Source organism: Momordica charantia, assembly GCF_013281855.1.
Source record: "Momordica charantia cultivar OHB3-1 chromosome 10 unlocalized genomic scaffold, Mcharantia_2.0 BLBB01000010.1, whole genome shotgun sequence".
In the NCBI taxonomy this organism is placed as follows: Eukaryota; Viridiplantae; Streptophyta; class Magnoliopsida; order Cucurbitales; family Cucurbitaceae; genus Momordica; species Momordica charantia.
The window spans coordinates 3711012-3729892 of NW_028275158.1; the positions used below are offsets into that span (position 1 = coordinate 3711012).

General features: G+C 34.7%; 3 protein-coding genes across 10 annotated transcripts; 1 reads left to right on the top strand and 2 right to left on the bottom strand.

The window, feature by feature from the left end:
* Positions 1–827: 827 nt before the first annotated feature.
* On the bottom strand, positions 828–5016 carry COBL6 (COBRA-like protein 6 precursor). 2 transcript variants are annotated; one of them, XM_022280794.2, is made up of 6 exons: positions 4402–5016; positions 4208–4287; positions 2877–3330; positions 2087–2240; positions 1719–1999; positions 828–1247 (listed from the first exon to the last, which is right to left on the bottom strand). In XM_022280794.2, exons 1-6 carry the CDS (start codon positions 4472–4474, stop codon positions 970–972), a joined length of 1320 nt encoding a protein of 439 aa, XP_022136486.1. In that variant the 5' UTR covers positions 4475–5016; the 3' UTR covers positions 828–969. The 2 variants fall into 2 exon arrangements, with proteins under 2 accessions (XP_022136486.1, XP_087975118.1); XM_088118992.1 differs by having other exon boundaries at positions 4208–4297; positions 4402–5013.
* Positions 5017–6554: 1538 nt separating this feature from the next.
* On the top strand, positions 6555–9437 carry LOC111008166 (Cox19 family protein (CHCH motif)). 7 transcript variants are annotated; one of them, XR_015788459.1, is made up of 4 exons: positions 6561–6697; positions 6798–6925; positions 7030–7089; positions 8934–9437. XR_015788459.1 is itself a non-coding variant. In XM_022280768.2 (2 exons), the coding sequence occupies exons 1-2, from the start codon at positions 6612–6614 to the stop codon at positions 9055–9057; spliced, it is 210 nt and encodes a 69-aa protein (XP_022136460.1). In that variant the 5' UTR covers positions 6570–6611; the 3' UTR covers positions 9058–9437. The 7 variants fall into 7 exon arrangements, 1 of the variants encoding a protein (XP_022136460.1); XR_015788458.1 differs by having other exon boundaries at positions 6555–6925; XR_002601071.2 differs by lacking the exon at positions 7030–7089 and having other exon boundaries at positions 6555–6925; positions 8934–8954.
* A 429-nt stretch (positions 9438–9866) lies between these two features.
* Positions 9867–17992, bottom strand: LOC111008165 (putative magnesium transporter NIPA4). The gene is made up of 9 exons (XM_022280767.2): positions 17542–17992; positions 16488–16544; positions 15704–15794; positions 15469–15629; positions 14076–14203; positions 13834–13971; positions 11752–11844; positions 10986–11091; positions 9867–10221 (listed from the first exon to the last, which is right to left on the bottom strand). Exons 1-9 carry the CDS (start codon positions 17696–17698, stop codon positions 10112–10114), a joined length of 1041 nt encoding a protein of 346 aa, XP_022136459.1. The 5' UTR covers positions 17699–17992; the 3' UTR covers positions 9867–10111.
* Between the last annotated feature and the right edge of the window lie 889 nt (positions 17993–18881).

Sequence of the window (18881 nt, forward strand, 5' to 3'; positions counted from 1 at the left end):
TCATAGCTCATTCTATGAACAATTTCTTTTTGAGCGTGAGCATATTTTATTCATAAGGTGTAGTAGGCACACCTACTTCGTATATTATTTATTAGTACATTATAGAAGACTTTTTATAGGTTAATCTGATCATAATTTAACTGGTAAGATATATATCATCCAATTTGATTCGAATCTCTACACTCACCATTCACTTGTTAAGCTAAAAAAGAAAAGTTTTAGGGATGCATCATGTGAACAAATATTGGCATATACGATTTGAATATGTGGGTTACTTTTGTAATTATGACCAATTTAATTATGTGGGTTACTTTTTTGTAATTATGAGATGAACTCGACTTGGACTGTACTTTCTCCCAAAAAGTTTCTCCCACATTTAACTCAACTATTTTGAGGCTTAAATATGAGTTTCCCTTCACGTTTGTAATATTGGTAGCTACTTCATAAAAGTGGATGGAAAATTGATTACAAAGTGCATTTAAGAAGTTGTAAAATAAAGATAGGAGGTCATGTCCCAATTAAAAGTAGAAAAACATTATAATAAATTATGTATACTAATTTATTTATTGCGAGTTAGGTGATGTGTATATATTTTTATTTTTCTTATAATTCAGGAGTTAAAGCTTCTCCCTCATACTGAGGAGCACCTTTGCTTGTCTAAGGCATAAAAAGTTTTTAATATTAAGCTCAACAAAAAGTTGGAACTTAGTTAGATGACATATTATATACCCTTTTATAGATATTTCACAATGATTGTCTTTGTTTGTCTAGTAATGGTAAAATGCGTAGCTATATAATTATTACTGATGAACAAGAACTAGCGGAGCTTGAACAATCATGTTTTAAAATAATGATGATAAAGATTTATCATCTCCGCTAATATCTTCATGAGAACATATCAAAACTGAAAACTGTGCTATACTTGCTGCTTGTAACTTAAATTACTCTGCCATCTACTGGACTCCCCTGTTATAACGAAACAGAGAGCAACAGGAATAAGAAAACTATATAGGATGCTGCCATGGCCTTGTGAGCTTTATTTGGGAGCCTTGGATATTGGTCTGGAGGTGGCATTACACACTCATCCCCATTGAATAAAATTCTTCTTGGGAATGCCCATCCTTCCCTGAAAGTGAAAATTTCTGAATCTTTTCTAAGAAGCATCTCTGATTGAACATTCCCTGTGTCTCCTGATGTGAGTAACAAGTCATTGTAGAAGTGTATCCCCCAAAACATCCCTGTATCATCTTGGGAAAGCACAACAATAGTTTACTCAGTAAAAATGATAATAGTGTGGTGAGTAAACTTCTCTGCAAATTCTAAGAACTTTCAGATTCTCTGCAAATTCTAAGAACTTTCAGATTCTTTTTTGGAGAACGATTGTCGTTCATAAATAATGATACAGCCATAAGACATGTTTGTGATATCGTTCGAGGTAAATACAATTTTTAACCATTATGTTCTGATTTCTCTTTCTAAAATCATCCAAATATGGGTGAAAATTTAGAAAGAATTTTTAATTAGTAAAAAATGTTGTTAATAGATTCAAAAGTACATCAGCTTCCAAAATTTGAGAGCAACTTTCCATAAGTTAAAAAATGCTTGTAATAGATTGAAAAGTACTTCCAAACATGCTATTTATTTAATCTAATATGCTATGAAGTCTGATAAAAGAAAAATATGACATATAAGATCAAATGGAGAGTGGTGGAACTTACTGATGTTACCATACTGATTGAGGGGGCTGTAGTTGAAGCTGAAAACCTGAGTCACATTTCTCAAGTTGGGATGCATCACTACTAAGTTCCATTGAGAGTAATTCTTAGCAAAATTTAGATTTGTGATTGTGATCTTTACTCTCCAATACTGTGTATAACTCTGTTTCACATGCCAATGTACCCTTATTGGGCACATGTGTTGTGAACACCTCACCAATGGTTCTACTTCTGAAGTGTGATGTTCATGTGGAAGTTGCAAAACTGAAGGAGTTTCGCCTGGCCTGCAGTAGAAGATTTCACTTGTTAAACAAAAAAATAACTATATTCCTAGACTTAAAATGGTAGGGAGGCAAAGTGTGGAAGATTACTTGACACATTTTGTTCCCGCTAGCCCTTGGCAACCACAACTGCACTGAGGGCAAGGAACAATGGTGCTGTTGTAGAAGGAAGACAGTGAAACACAGCAACCCGGTGCTGGTGACGATCGAAATTGGGAGTAAACGCAGGTCACATTCCATGTTTCTACAATCAGAAACAATGTAAAGATTTGAGGACTAACCTAGAATATTTAAGCTGCTTTAATCCCAACCATGATTTTGTCAGAAGCAGCAGAGATTTACACACTTAACTCAGTGTACCGTTGGTTCTAAAAGTGATCTTGAAGAAAAGATTTCTCCATTCTCTCATATCTTCTCAAGTACATGCTTGTTTAACTTAGAAACCCATGCCAGCAAGATAAGTTGTATACCCATCTTGTCTATTGTCAACAACCAAACCATTTTTTTTTAATGAGAAACTAAGTTTTCATGGAGAGAAAAACAAAAGGGCATAAAAGAACAAGCCCGATAAAAGGGATCTGCCTATAAGAATGGATCCCGATTCAAAAGAATGACACGTAACTGATAATAAAAAAGCCTCGGACCTCGAGACCCAAAGAGAGATATTAAATCTAACCAACTCCCAGACCTACCCACAAGACATGGTTAACATGGTTAACATCCGAACCATGCTTTTTAAACCAAAAAATTGCTTTGAATTCAAAAGCATTCTTAGAAAAATGAAAAATAAGACAAAGAAACTAGGAGTAAACAAACCTGATTCTTTATCAAACTGAGGCATAAAAGAACAAATTTTTGTGTAGCTATCTCGAGTAATTACCTAGAACTTGTGTCCACCGACGACCGCCATCCTTACTGAATTTGGTTGGGGAGACTTGAAATGGGTCACCACAAGTGTATCCAGGAAGCCCCATAGTGAAATTTTCAGGCATTTTGCCATCTACATCTTTTCCAGCAGACTTCCCAACATTCATTTGGAAGGCAGCTCCATAGTTGGTAGGGTCTTGTTTCATGGAGGATAGCACACCTCCTCTACAACAATTGGCCACCTGCAACTTATAAGGAGCTCCAGGCATAAGATCAACAATCACAGGCTCCTTCTCACAACAATGAGGAAGTTCTCTGCCTATGTATTTGGAGCAATTTCCTTGCTGTGTAGCCTCTGCCCCCCACATACCCCATATAACCTCATCACCTTTCCATGACCAGCCAAGTTTCCAACCAGGCAGCTCCACATGGCGAAACAATTGGAAATTGTATATTGAAACCCTCACCTGCAAAATTTAACAAAACGAGTTGATTTTGAACCGAAATGAGGTGGTGTTCCAGTCATTTATGTTATCATATTCCTTGTATGTAAATTGTCAAATGTGTTCCCATAAAATTCAACAGTTGAATGAATTTATTTATGTGGGGTAACGTGAGAACTGTCGTGACACCATGCTAATAAATAGCAAAATCCAGGAGAAATCACGCAAGAATTAGAAGAACCCATTAAAATAATTCTTTTAAGCCCAAATGACCAAACGTTTTCAAATTTATAACTATTAAGATCTTCCTTATTTCAATAAGTACAAGAGGTTAGGAAACAACGAAACGAAAATCCTTTAGATTTTTTAGAAAGTGAGCTTGAAAGCTATATGTTTTAAATTAAAGTTAAAATCCCAATAAAATCAAGAATAAAGAGAAACGATGTGTCATGACTCTTCAAAATAATGCAACTCTACGGTGGACGAAGTAAAAACTAATGACCTCTTTGTTGGATAGGGAATAAGAGACTAAATATGTTTAGTATATTGAGTTCATATCATCTATATACCCGTTCTTGAATCTCCGTTAAGTACTCCGTTAAGTCCAATAAGAATTGTTGGATATTTGTCCATATATATATATATATATTCAATAAAAATATATAAATCTACTCAATCCATTAAATAGTCCAATAATATAATTATATTAATACATTACCACACTTTAGTATTAGAATGAAATGTTCTAATATAAGAATCCCTTGGAAATAATGTTAATCTAATTCAACATCACTAACTTTCTTTTATTTAGTAGTCAGGAAACTTATAACATTTAACATTTAGTAGTCAGAAAAAACTAAAAGTTTACAAGAAAAATCAAGAATAGAACAGTTATACATACATCATAAGTATCCCCATTTTCCACCAAGAAATCCCATGTGATAGTAATGTTGGCATGAGGATCCAATGAATCATATCCATCTGCATCAATCTAACCTTCGTATTAAATTTCTCCAATTTCCCACAAGAGGACTTTCTCTTCAGAAGAAACAGAATGCAAAAGCCACATACAGAGAGAGAGGAATATAAACTTACAGGAGGGCGAGAAACAGCAGGCGAGAGAGAAGAAGATCAAAACAAAGCCCAAAAATAGCCGATTATTCTCCATTGCCCAAACACAAGATGCTCAAAACCCCAAATCAGGGCAGCGGCGGATTTCGCATAAACTTGGGCGTTACGTTACCTCTGTTTGGGAAATCTCGCAAATGGAGGCGACTAGCGAATCGACGATTCTGCGATTCGAATATGGAAAGTTTGTGACAGTAAAAGGGGCAGCCAAAAGGGCAGAAAGAGAAGGGGGAATGGGAAGAAAACGCAAAATGCATAATGGGGACTGAATGCATGGGAATGTTGAATGTATGTATGCATTTTCTCGCTCGCGGATTTTCTCTCTCTCTCTCTCTACTGGGATTTGATTTGGGAATGTTGAAAACAGAAGAGAAAATTAATTGGGGAATAATGGAATTGGCCAAAATTGGAAATTGAGGGCACAGATTCACAATGCGTCTGTTTGTAGTGAATCTGCACAAATTCAAAGCTCACACGGTCAGTGATCCATACCATCTGCCTTCCGTTTTGCTTCCTTAATTCCTTTTTTTCTGTTTTTTTTTCTCTTCCTTTGAATCCCTTTTGTCATTTTGAGCCGGACATTAAATTTTTGATATTTAGATTGATATTTCTACCGTATCATAAAAAAAATCTTGAAAATGTATCAACAAAATATCGTAAATATGAACATAATATTAATATTAACAATGTTTATTTATTTCACAAAATAGTTTTGGTATGAGATTTTCTTTATTTTTTCGTCATTGATTTTCCTTTCTTAGGAATACATCGTCTTAAATAAAGGAGAACAAAGGTAAAAAAAGTTATCAACTATTGATCTTAGCGGTGTTGTTGTATGATTTTTGAAAGTTATCAACAAAGATAGAAAGTGAGCACTGATATCGTATTTTCTAAATAGAATACTTGATATTTAAGTAAGTTCAAATTTTGACAAGGATAGAATTTTGGTACAAGAAAGAGCGTAACTTCAATTCTTCTTCATTCTCATGTACATAAGAGATGTGTACGCTACAAATAATTAGATCTATTCATACCAACATATCCCACCCATCAAATTGTACCTTTAGCTCTTATTTGTATGCACTACGAGTGGTTGTAGTGTCGTTGCTACCATGCATGATAACTTGAAGATGTTTTAGGGGTAGAATATGACAACACATGATACATGGTAGGTCTTGTGACAATAGACTTCTAATGTTACTTCAAGCCTCATGCTTGTTTCGAGTGTGAACTAGTTTTCTTCACTTAGTGACATGCAACGTACATGATACCGATCTTATATTTTAACTAGTCGAGCTATTTGGTCTCACTTGATCGAGTTGCGATCCACTTAGATTAGGTGGCTTCTCATCTTATGTAGGTGTAACTAGTCTATCTAGTAGCTGAATCACCGAGTTAAATTATGATCCACTTTGTTGAATTTTTTATTACTTGTGTAGACTATGACCTATTTGACGGCTTCCAATCAATAAGATATTTTGATCTAGTTCAATTACATCCCATTTGATAAATTTGGTCTAATTGGATACGTGGCACTTAGCTAGTTAAGTAATCAAATTAAGTTATCTAATTTGATTGTCCATAAGTAATTTTACCACGTTTTGTCATATCTGTAAATGTCACACAAATTTTTTTTTTATAAATATGACAATTTTAATTTATATATAATAATTTGGTCGATAATATATATATATATATATATTTTTTTTTCTTTTGAAACATACGAAACACAACACAACACCAGGTAAACATAAAATAAAAAATCAGGAGGCCATTACTCGGACCAGATGGATTCAAGACACCACCACCTCCTTCAAACCCATAGCTTTTATCATAATCGATGATGTATGATTATACTTAGATTGACAATTAAATTTTTTTCTGAAATATTATAAGGAAAATACTTAACTCCTAATGATCCCACTCTATCTTGTTACCATTAAAAGTTGACCATTTGTTTTTACATAGCTCTCTTAATTGTCAAATATTCAAAGGTGATCGGAACAAAATAAATCACGGGTAAAGTTAAAGACGAAAGTAATTTCCATATTACAATTTAATTTAATTAATATATATATATATATTTTTTTTTTTTTTCTTGGCAAAGGAAGTCAATTTTTTTTTTTAAAAAAACTAGGCTACAATAGAGATTGGAATTGGAGAAAGAGAGCTGAGAGATGCCTCAGCCGAGCAAAGAACCCTGCAAGAAGGAGGCCTGCGACATTCAAGCTTGTCTCTCCAAAAATAACTTTCTTCCTCACAAGTAAGCTATGATCTGCGATTTTTCTGTTGGGTTTGTTTCCAGAACAATCTGCGGCAAAATAATCTGAAGTTTTCACACTGTTTATTGATGTTCGTTGGAGTCTTTTGCATGAATCGGAGGGCTAGAAGGATTGAACTCGAAGAAAAATTGTTCTCTTGTATCTCTTAATGGAATTCTTTCCTTTGAATTGCCTCCCTTCGCTGTGGGATCAAACAAAAAATAGATTAAGTAAGAAAACAGCAAAGTTTTTCAATTTGATTCCTCTATGCGATCGAATGTTTGGCTTATGTTTTTCTCTGTGTTTGGTTCATTGACTGACGTGCTTGGACCAGTATTGTAGGAAAATTTTCGGAAACCTTGCGGAGGTATCTGTATCTTTGCGTAAGAAATTTGTATGATTCTTCGTGTTGATTTGAACTATTTTTGTTTAATTCGTGGAAGTTGAGGTGTGTTTCCATGTACTTCTAATCTGGTATCGCTTTATCTTCCGCGTTTTAAAGTGATATCAATCTTTTTCTTTTTCTATTTAATAGGTTTCTTAGTCCCGATTGATGTTTTCATGATAATAAAGCACGTGATTCCTATATAAAATGTTGTGCGTCAATAGTTCCTAGATTTAATTGAACTGAAGATCAATCTGAGACATTGATTCATTTTCACAAAGAGGTAAAATCGAAGAAAGCTTTTCATTGAGGTTTTGGTTGCTTACGAACTATTTAATTCTCATCCAGTCTGTACATATTCTACTCTGAAATTTTAGCCCCCTGCATTAGTTCTTAAAGATCATCAAACCTCCATATTTCCTTCTTCCTCTTGTTGTTTATTCGGGTTCCAGAGCGATTAGTTTGTCTGATTTTCCTTTATTCCTGCCAGGGAAGTGGGAATATACTGAAGATCATACTTCTTAATGAAGTCTGATTTGGTCGATGTGAGCTCACAATCGAACTCTGTTTGATGAGGTTGTGAAAACAGAGACATGATTGTTAGGTTGAGTCTCCTTTGTAGCAGAGAAAGTAAAGCATAGCCAGACCCATAAGTAGAGAACTCAAACAGTTTTCAAGTTCTACTTCTTTTACTTTCTCTCTTGTCAATGATAGTTTAGTCTGTGCATGTGGAATATGGGCCTGCAAACCTTCTCCTTCATTCCTCCATTTTTCTTATTTTACTTCTTTTTATGGTTGTCTTATGTTTGGCATGTTCTGACTAGAGGTATAAATTTAGCACATTTGTGATGGAAGGTTGATAAAAATATATATAATCGATCAACAGATTTTTTGTGTGAACTATGTTTTAGTTCAAAATTTTGAAGTTCGCTGGTTATTGCTTACTGGTGTTGATCATCATACATTTGACAGGTTTTATGTCCAGTGGATGTTGAAGTCTGTTTTTTATGCTGTGTACATAAGGTTTCTGTTTTAGTTCTATCATTGTCATCTGATCAGTAAGAAGTTGGATTTTGATTTTAGTACAATGCCAAATGATGTGATTCTTGGAAAACTTACTTGCTGACTTAATTCAGGAGAAATGTTGTTTAAATCTTAAATTTAATGACAAAAAAAGATTTCATATCAGGTTTATTCATTTGCTTTTAGGAACACTTGTATTTCATTTCCCCGATGGTAGTTAATAATGAAGTAGGTAAAAAAAAAAGAAAACCCTGGCTTTGAGATTCAATCTGGGACTGTAAACAACTTCAACAGAAAATCCTTCATCTCAAGGGGTATTATCAGATCAGATCTAGCATAAAGCTTTCCCCAACTTCTCCTAGCGACAGTGATCAGGAGCTAGGTTGTAGTTGTCCATCCATCAAACCTCCCAAAAATCTAAGTTTATTCCATCCTCCTGGTGGAGAAAAATGGTGTTCAACAAACATGTTGGTTTACACTGGATATAGACCCCACCCACGGCTTCGGCTTCGGCTTCTTCCTTTCACCACCCTACTATATTACATGGTTTGTAATGTTGAAAATTGATACTTATTGATACTTTCTTTGGAGGAAGAGATCTGGGAGAATTTTATTGTTTTTTTTCTTCTATTGATAAACATATTCTTGTTTACGTTTTAACTTTTTGGAAACGGCTCGTCATTATGACCAAGTCTGTCCATGTTTCTTAGATTTGGGCGAACAAATATCGTCTTAGATATTAATGACGCTTGTTTCTCTCTTTGTTTGTGTCAAGGGGAAGGCTTTTATGATCTGTTCCTGATCTGTGTGCGCATTTGACATGGTTGTAGGTGCGTCAAGGTCATTCAACTATTGCAGTATTGCTGTGAGAATTGCGATTACAAGTCAACACATTGTGCTTCTGTATCTGACCTTCTAAAGCAAATGCCAAAGCCGAAAGGTCAGAAATCTTGATTCAACACAAGGCAGATGTAGAAGTAACACGCCACATTAGGTGTTGGCTTTTTTTTTTCAACTCAGAGCCAACAGTTTATGAGATGGCACGACGCTATGGGAAAAGCTGAACCGATGGCAAGTTTTGCAAAATAGTGGGGAAGGAAGAGATGAAATCAAAGGAACCAAAATCTTTTATGGATCTATCAAGAGCTAATAAAGCTGTCTACTGTTTACAATTCCATCAACTTGCAATAAAGCTTTATGTTCATCCTTTGATGGTTAGATATTTCAATTCTTTGTACAAGGTTGAACCATGATACAGGTTGACATTTAAGCTTCTTTCTGATTTTGGAACGTCAGTATTACTTAAAGAATCAATTGAACTCGAATTGAAGTTAGAGGGTTTGTAAATGAATTTTAAGTAAAGAATCAGGCCAGGAGTATAAAGAGAATTTTGTACATCTGCATGTATACTTTCTTTTAAAAAAAAATGAAAAATCATGTCTTAGAAGTTGGAACTAGAAGTACCAAAGCTTAGACATGGAGGAAATTTCAATCACCTTGAACACTTTTCAAACCATTGCTGAAACTAGATTGAACTTGTCAGACCCCTCTCCTCAAAAAGTGCTACATGCTTCTAATATAACATCACGAACTTGCATTTTATGACACTAATGTATCAGAAAAACAAGGTTGTTTCGTAACATCGAGAATGAAATGGTCGAACGAACGGACTAGGAATGAAGACTAAGAAAAGCTTTATACATGCGTTTAAGAGACCGAGACCGAGTGAGTTCTGTGGAGGGAGAAGCAATACGTATTACCAATTGATGAAAAAGAATTCTGTTGGATTGCATCTTTCATATGGATTTGGTGGGGTGGCATGAACTTGTGTACAAAGGCAATAGGCATTCGCATTACCCCCATTGTCAAGTTTCGGGAGAGAGAATGGAAAGTGATAGAAAATTCTCACCCTTCTGTCTACTTTCTATCCAAAAAGGAACATCAAGGGGGTAGAAACATGTGATAGAATACAAGTTGCTCGAACTGAACCGTACTTTTAAGGTATCGATCAAGGCAACCTCGAGGATTCTTGCCGTCTGAGAGGAATGCCCTCCGCACCATTAAAACCATCCTCTTCGGCATGCTTAGAGAGCCGCGTCGATATGCTTCCTCCTGAACCTGTATGTATCAGTTTGGAAAGTTATGGACAAGATTCAACACTTGTGAAAAAACACATTTAACAAACATCAATTTACGGATAATTGCAGTTTCTTTTTTCTATTTACATGAAACATGGTATTGCAGAATAACAGCCCAGGATATGGAGATCCCAAGGGTGCTTGTGGTAAGGACTTAGAGACGTTTGGAAATACAAGGTCTCCAGATATATATCTGGAGCCCCGTTTGATAACCATTTAGATAATCATTTTATTTTTTGTTTTCTGTTTTTGAAAAAAAATTAAACTTATAAACAGTACTTTAAAAAACTTGTTTTTATTTTTGGAATTTGGCCAGGAGTTTAAATGAGTTTTCTAGAAAGGTGGAAACATACCAAAGAAAATGTTGTGAGCAAAACTAACCTAGTTTTAAAAAACTAAACTAAACACGAAATGATTATCAAATTGTACGTAATAATCAATACTCTTATTGTCTCCTCGAGTTGGAGTAGACAAAGCCACTCTAGGAATGAGTGGGGGTGGGCCATTAAACGAGGCTCTCAATACCCAACCAAAAAAAAAAAGAGAAGAGAAGAAGAATGGGGAGGGTATAAAGTGTCTACCTAGGCCTGAAATAAACAAAGCCTACACCACAAAATAAAAAAAAAAGAATCGAACAAAATTGACAATGACAGCATAAATTAATAATATGTCCATTATATTGGTTTGCTTATGAAATATAAATTGAAGACTATGTTTCCTAAGAAAGAGAAGGGGAGGCATTACCATCAGCCATGTCCTTCGTTTTATGAAGAAGAAAAGTTCCTGAAAGAATGGTCACAAATCCACATAACTCTGTCACAACCTGCGTTGGGCTCTGCCTGTCCCAATCCTGCAAGAAGTAATTCAAAAGATATTGAAATGTACCTCCATTTAAATATGTGCAGGCAAAAATCTAAGCTGCGGAAGGATAACAGTTCTAATGTTCTATGCTGTCACTAATGTACGAACAAGCTTGAAGTGCCATATTATAGCAAGGCTTCTGAGTCCAAATTATTCTGCGATGCTCCTTTGTTTTTGATTCTTAGTTTGAGTTCCTTGTAATTCCTCTTCGAGTCTTTGCTGGCCTTCGCCTGTGTTTTAGGTAATGAAATCCGTATCTTATCCAAGGGAGGGAGAGATCTGTTTTAATACAAAGAGTGGTCTGACACCACTAGCTAGAACATAATAATGCACCATGACTTCCAGGGATCATCGAACTTCGACAGAAAACAGCATAACTCACAGAACCAGATAACAGCAAAAGAAGGTATGAACCATTAAGTTACCAAACAAACTCGTAGGATATTAAATCCTAGGCAAGTGATCATTTTTGTTCAAATGACTACTAACCAACCCATAGTGGTTAACAGCAAGAAAGGATATTCAAATATGCAAAACTCTAAACACTCCTCATCCATATTATCCATAGTGTAGTATGCTACGTAAACAAAACAATATGTTTGATCATATTATACATGTAAAGAAACCACAATCAGCACTCTGGACATACCTTAAACATTATCACACTCGCCAAGATGGTAAACGAAGTGAACATAACGTAGTATATTGGTGACACAACAGCTGTATTAAACGTGTCAAGTGCCTGCAAACAAAGAAGGCAGAAATAAATTGGCCATATGAGATCCTCCAAAAAAGTTGCATCTTTGATAAGAATATAGGATATACATACATGAGAAAAACATACAATGAAAATAGGATAAAAAGTCCTATTGAGAACAGCAGAATATACTAACTATCAGTCGCACCAACACATCCAATCATGGAGAGTATATACAACTCCTTTTAGCTTATATGATAATTTATTAATTTCATTTGACAACTATATCGTTACAATTACAAGCTTTAGGATGCAACCTTGAAAATGCAATCTTTGATTTCCATTAACCATATCTCATAGTTATGGACAAAAAGATATGAGAATAAACTTTTGACACAAGACTAACTTGAAAAAAAGAATTCTATTGTTCCACTCTGGCTCTGGCCATGACTCCCAGAGTAAATCTTCAATGGTTTGCTTTCTAAATCAGTGACCACGAAGGGGTTGCATGAAGATTTATTTCACATTATGGTTTTTTCTTTTCCAATTGCTTTTTTGAACAAAGAAACACATTTCATTGGGAGTGAAGGATTCCTAAAAGGAGAGGATAAGGTATCCTTAAGCACGCCAAGGCGGCTTACACAAATGCTCTCCCATTGGCAACAACATCTAATAAAGATTAATAACAAAAAGATTTACAAACAGATATCCATTTCAAAGCTAGGCCAATTGCCCTTCCCAAAATAGAAAGTTATCCACACAACCATATTGAAAAATATTTCTATTTCTTCAAAGCCAAATTTCCCAAATAAAGATCTTGATCATGTTGTTCCAATGAATTTTATTTTTTCCTTAGAAAGGAGTCCCGCACAAAGTCTGAATGAGAGTCTATTTGACAATGCATGGGAAGCACCATAGAATTCCAAAGATGTTCACCCACCAATTCAAGACAATCACATTTAGAGAATAAGTGATCTAAAGTTTCACTCTCACTTATACAAAGGATGCACTAGTTAGGGGAACTTATGATGTTTGGATGAAATTTGTGCACTATTTCATTCGTGTGGACTCCTGGTCCAGTTTCCAGCATATAGATCAAATGAAGTTGGTGGTCTTTTTTTTTGGGGCACTCTCGGCTCCAGATCTCCTTTCCACAAGTATTTCTCAATTATTGAGACACATCTTCTATTAAGATGAAAGGAAGTACAAAAACCCAATAACATGGAAAAAGAAAAGAAGGGCAAGAACAAACAAAAAGCACAAAATGGAAAAAGGTGGTGGAGGAAGTGAAATGCGCTTTACAATGAATAGATCAAACGAGACAGAATTCCTTGAACCAGAACATCAGAGACACCAACCCTGCACCAATCCCTTCATATTACTGTGAACAACCCACGTCATTCCAAACCCATGAAATAGCACAACTAGCCGGAAGAACTGAACCTACATTGAAAAAAGTGGAGACCCTAATTTTCTTCATCTTGGTAGCACAACGTGCATCACTACCATAGTCATCTCCTCAATATTGAACCTTCCAAAAATTAAGGTCCGCTGTTGAACTGTTTTGTTTCAATTGATCTTGGTGATTTCTTTGGGAATGTTTTATGATAGCTACCAAAGAGATTTGGCTGAGAACTCTCATGAATCACTTTAAGGTCCATGCCCTTCAATCCATTATCCATGGATGAATTTGCTGAAGTCATCAATCACTTAAGGTCCCTTTTCTCTTGATCACTGACAATTCGGACCATGCAGTTTGTTTTGGTTCTTTTGCTTTATAGCTTCCCCTTGGTTTGCTTCAGCCTTCACACACCGAAAAAGAAAAAACGAAAAGAGCTAGTAACCCACATAAACATAGCTTCCTAAGATAGTGATAGTTTTTTATTCCAATTTCTATTTTAAGGAAAAAACTCCCGAGATTAAATTATTAATCATATGGACAATAAATATCAAACAATGTAAGGATACAGGGATGCCAAATGAAATGCTAAAAGTGTTTATAGAAATCAAAAACCATAAATGAGCACTACTAACCTTGTTTAAATAATTCATTTGGGTAAGCACACAAGTAATCACAACGACAGTAAATATCCAGGTTTGAGGATATATTAGCTGGTTCATGCCTGATAGCGTTAGCTTCAAGGCAATTCCTATTGCTTTGACACTCATGACCTGTTATTAGATATCCAATTACATAATCAAATCAGAAGAAGGGAAAAAAAATTAAAAACTAAAAATTGGAGTAGAAACCATTTAAAAATTACAAAGATACATACCGACAAAGATCCTACAAGGGAACATACACCAATGTAGACCATAATGTGAGTCTGGCCATATTGCGGTATAAAGTGGAATATAAGTATAAACACAGCTGTCATAACTAATGCTGCATACAATAGAAAGGCTGCCAAATAAAAGGACAAAGGTAGAGTTACTACCAATATGTTATTAAAACCAAATAAATGACTGCTAAAAACATAAGAATTATATATAGGATACAAACATAAGAGATCATGAACAATGTTAAGCATTTAGAGAACCAAGATACAGATATGGCAAGCAAGGATTGAAGTTGTGCTCCTGACTGAGTTACCATATAGAGTGAACTTTCGAATTTGAGAAGGGACTACTGAAAAGATGAAGTAAACATTTTTCCTTTTTAGATGAAAAAACCACACTTTCATAGAGCAAATGAATATGAAATAAACTAGATAGAAGCTTTGAAATTACTGATTAAATGAATTTTAGCCTTTCTTGCTGTCTCCACAATAAAATAGAAGTGAGAAAGACTAAATTCTTATAATAAGCAGTTCCAAAACTTCTAGCTATACTCGTAATTCAAAAAGAGGCGCCAACAGTTTTCCTCTGCTTCCTCACACAGACTGCTTATGCTAGAGTTCAGGTGTATATGACGTTTTGTTTATGAACTACTTCTGTTGCATTCATACCTTCAAAAGCCAAACTCCAAGCAAAAGATTAAGCTTATTAGGAATCTTGAACCTCCAAATTGCTTCATTTAAAATCTCTGGGAGGATAGGTTGTGAGTTTCTTTTGTCTCTCTAGTAAATAATAATATGGAAAAAAGATTTTGTTGAAAAGATTACCGAAGGACATTGTTCATGAGATTCTAGGCTCATGTTTGGAAATGGTTGCTCCACTAGGCTTTGGGAGGGCCTCTGAGAAAGGGTTTCCAGTCTCATAACCTTGTTTATCCTAGATTACTTGAGTTGTGCATTGACACAGATACGTAGATGACTAGCTACTGGGTTCTCATTCTCTCTTAGGTGGTACTCCTAGAAGAAATCTACAACGAACTGTTAAATGAATCTTGTTGCTGGATTGTTTTTCCACTTGCATCTTCTCCAACAGAAAAAAATTTATAATTTTGAGAATCAAGAGTTCTTTACTTACCCCCCACCCAAAAGAAAAAAAGCACACCCATATCACACACAATTAGAGTTCTTCTTCATCAATAAGTCTCTTCACTAGCATCATTAGTGGTGGAATCCCCATCCCAAACTACAATGAAATTGATTTGCTTCTCATCTAAAATAATAATAATAATAAAAGAAGAAGAAAAAAACAAAACAAAGTATAACAGCCAAAATCTAAGAAGAATCTATGATATCTGAAAGAGAGGGATGATATTTCACGGTAACAAAAACTTACCTGGTTCCATGGCCATTTGCCATACTTCAGTTACAGATTCAATTTCACGTTCTTGAGGAGCATGGAGAACAATGGCTGTGGAACCCACTACACAAAGAACGCAGCCAAGAATTCCAAAAATATGCAACCTCTCCCGCAATATAATATGTGCAAGCGCTGCACTGCAAGATACCATGATAATATGAGCATAAGCAACCATAAGCTCTAACTTAATCTGTGCAACTTCAGACCATACCTAATAATTATGCTGAGAGCACCAAGTGGGGTGACCAGTATTGCTGGAGCAAATGCATAAGCCGCAAAATTAGCAATTTCTCCAACAATCACTGTTGAAATAATAACTGCCATGTTAGGATTTCCCCTTTCTTCTTCCTTTTTCCTTCCATTATACATCTTCCAATTCAAATAGATTATATGCTTTCCAATAATAAAGAGTCCTCAAACGATAATAATTTTACAGAGTTTACATATTGATCTCTAAGTCCACTTTTAACTTTTAAGGGAGCAACGAAAGCCACTATGTCCTTGTTTTCCATTATGATTTGAAAAAATGAAAATAATTTTCTCCTTTGCTGTAAATTTATTAAAACTAAATGAATTAAATAGAGAGAGAAGCCGAATACCTAATCACTTGATTCCTTACAAAACATATTCAGTTGATGCCATAGTAGAGGAACATCTATTAAAAGAAACGGCCAAGGGGCCTGGTCTCAAGGGCTGATAAAAAATCTTACAAATAAATTCAGAAACCTCTGTTTGGTGGGATATCTTACAAATATATTCAACTTATTCTATTCAGTGGTTACATGTTTTTTAAAAATGCAGCACACTGTATCATAATATTAACAAAAAATTGAATTATATATAGAGATCTGAAAGAGCTAATGTATCATAAAGTTTCATTTAGTATCTGAAAGAATAAGTAAAAAATTTGAACAGAAATTTGTCAAGTCTTGCTGGGAAGAATAGTAAAGGCCTTTATTATATGCTACATTATGAGGAAAAAAAATAAGACTTACTTGTAATCATGCCCACCCACCAAAGAGGCTCATATAAGTAAGAATAACCGCCAACTCCTGGAATGAATCATCAAATCAATTACAGTAAAACTCTGCTACATGACAGTTACTTTCTCATAAATCATGATAAAGATAAGGCAAACATTAATCATCAGCTTCAAAGGCAGAAGACCTTCATAGAAAAGAATAGATTTTTTTCCCTGATAGGAAACAAAACTTTATTAAGAAAATGAAAGGGAGATAATTACAAAACTCTAGCTCAATTCAAATATAATTACAAAAGGGACTCCCAAAAAGTATAGATTTGCATCCATCAAATATAATTACAAAACTCTCGTTGAGTATGTGTAGCCTCCACCCTTATGACAGGCTGCAGCCCACAACCCAAGATCTCTTTTTAATCAGAAGAGACAATCAGTCACTAGACAAACCCCTTGAAGGTTCAACATGGTAGTAATTAACGTTGACAAAATTAAAATGATGCTGAATTAAGTTAATCACAACTAGCTCAATTCAAGGCCTGTGAAAGGAGTTAGACTTACGGGGCTACTCATCTGTCAAGGAACCAATAATAGTTAAAAATGCATCTATCTGTTGTTAAATGTACGGCATTTTCAGTATGCAGTCTGATATGAGGAGTAAAATAAACAGTCCTCAAGGCCAAGAATGTGTCTGAGCAGAGTACAGAGAAAATTACTCATAAACAGTGAGCACAAGAAGCAAAATTCTTTACATTCCTCAATTCAATGACTTACCACAAATTAAACCTTTTTATTACAATAGGCCTCCAAATAAGCAGATGCTATAATTGATTAACTAACGGATATAATATAACATATAATAGGATCAAAATTACAATTCAAATCAATAAAAATCGTTGAGAACCCCATTAATAGCACGACCCACCTCTAATTGCGTCAAATATTTCATACCCAATGACAAATTTTTTTCTCAAACATTCATCCAGGAGTAAAAAACTCAGAAAACCCAGAACCGCATTAACCTTTTTTTGCCCAATTGAAGAAGCAAACAACAAGAGAGTAAGGTAAGGTACCTGCTCTGACTCCGGAAGCCCCAGCTTTCTTCAAGCCCTTTTTTTTAACAATGAAGCTAGCACCAATAAAGAAACTGGAGGAAAGAGCAAGAACCAAGCCCTTAATGTTATCAGAGGACATGCCCTCCCGCCAGCTGGGAGTTCGAGAGGATTCCATGGCGGAAAGAAACCCTAGCTTCGGAGTTTGAAAAGCATATCATAACATCAATGGAAACCAGAATCAGAATCAGAATGAGAATGGTAGTGAGCGAGTTGGAAGTGTAGCAGAATGAGTGTGGGATCTTGAGGCGAGAGAAACTCAGATCGGGATATTGTTCGAGGATTTTGTCGGCGCTCGAGACTGGTGTTGGACAAAGCGAGGAGATTACTTGGATCGGAAGAGAAAAATGAGAGATCTGAAAAATTTTGATTTGGTTTTACCAAAATAAAGACTACTCTCCGACTATGGTTGATTGATGACTTCCACGCTGGTATCTACCTTTCCTTTTTATTTCCAAAAAACAAAAATATAACAAATAAAAATCCTAAGAAAATCCTTATTATTATTTTTTTTTTTGCGCTTCTTGATTATAGGATTTTGATGTGGTTGATGTTGATATATCTAAGATGTATATGAAAATATTAGATAAAATGTTAGTGTCAATAAATATTTCTAAAACATTTATAACAAATATTTAAATTAACATTAAGCATTGCACATATTTTTAGATAAGTTCAACATTATTAATATTAGGTGATATTGAGTTGATTTTTTTAAATATATTTTGTTGGGTTTTTGTGATATTATAAAAGTATTGATTTTTTCTTTAATGTCAAACCCAAACATATGAAAATGTTGACATAAATGTTGGACGAAAATTTAATATCCTGATTATAGAGCAAGTTTTGAGGAGTTTTTTTTTTTTTCTCTTTTAACAATTTGTTATGTTGGTCTGACTTCACCCAACCCAACCAGCTAAGATATCGATAACTTAGGTTTGAATCATCGTCTATTGTTATAAAAATAGTTTCCGAACTTATTAAGAAAATATCGTGTTTGTAAATTATTTAGAAAGATATGGTAGTTTTATTGAAGTGGTTAATGCTTAATAGTTTTGTTGAGATCCCAACAAACCTTTCCTATTTGGCCATTAATAATCTCTTAGCAATGGTTTCAACATTGAGGGGATTTTAAGATAGCTAACCACAAATTCTCTTTTTAGTAAACAAATTAATAATAAGAAGAAGAAAGAAGGGCTAATGTGGGATAAATGTGAATTTCTTTACTAGGCTATGTTATAATCATTTTATTGTCCTTTTTTTTGTAATTATAAGTCGCGTTTAATTTAATATATCTCTTT

Excerpts from the sequence above, each read along its gene's own strand:
- COBL6 (XM_022280794.2), bottom strand. The coding sequence starts at position 4,474 with ATGGAGAATAATCGGCTATTTTTGGGCTTTGTTTTGATCTTCTTCTCT. Across the intron at positions 4,288-4,401 it reads CTGCTGTTTCTCGCCCTCCT|ATGGATATGATTCATTGGAT; the intron begins GTAAGTTTATAT and ends AGATTGATGCAG. Across the intron at positions 3,331-4,207 it reads AAAATGGGGATACTTATGAT|GTGAGGGTTTCAATATACAA; the intron begins GTATGTATAACT and ends TAAATTTTGCAG.
- LOC111008165 (XM_022280767.2), bottom strand. The coding sequence starts at position 17,698 with ATGGAATCCTCTCGAACTCCCAGCTGGCGGGAGGGCATGTCCTCTGAT. Across the intron at positions 15,795-16,487 it reads GTGGGTGGGCATGATTACAA|TGATTGTTGGAGAAATTGCT; the intron begins GTAAGTCTTATT and ends TTATTTCAACAG. Across the intron at positions 11,845-13,833 it reads AAATGAATTATTTAAACAAG|GCACTTGACACGTTTAATAC; the intron begins GTTAGTAGTGCT and ends CTTTGTTTGCAG.
- LOC111008166 (XM_022280768.2), top strand. The coding sequence starts at position 6,612 with ATGCCTCAGCCGAGCAAAGAACCCTGCAAGAAGGAGGCCTGCGACATT. Across the intron at positions 6,698-8,933 it reads AATAACTTTCTTCCTCACAA|GTGCGTCAAGGTCATTCAAC; the intron begins GTAAGCTATGAT and ends ACATGGTTGTAG.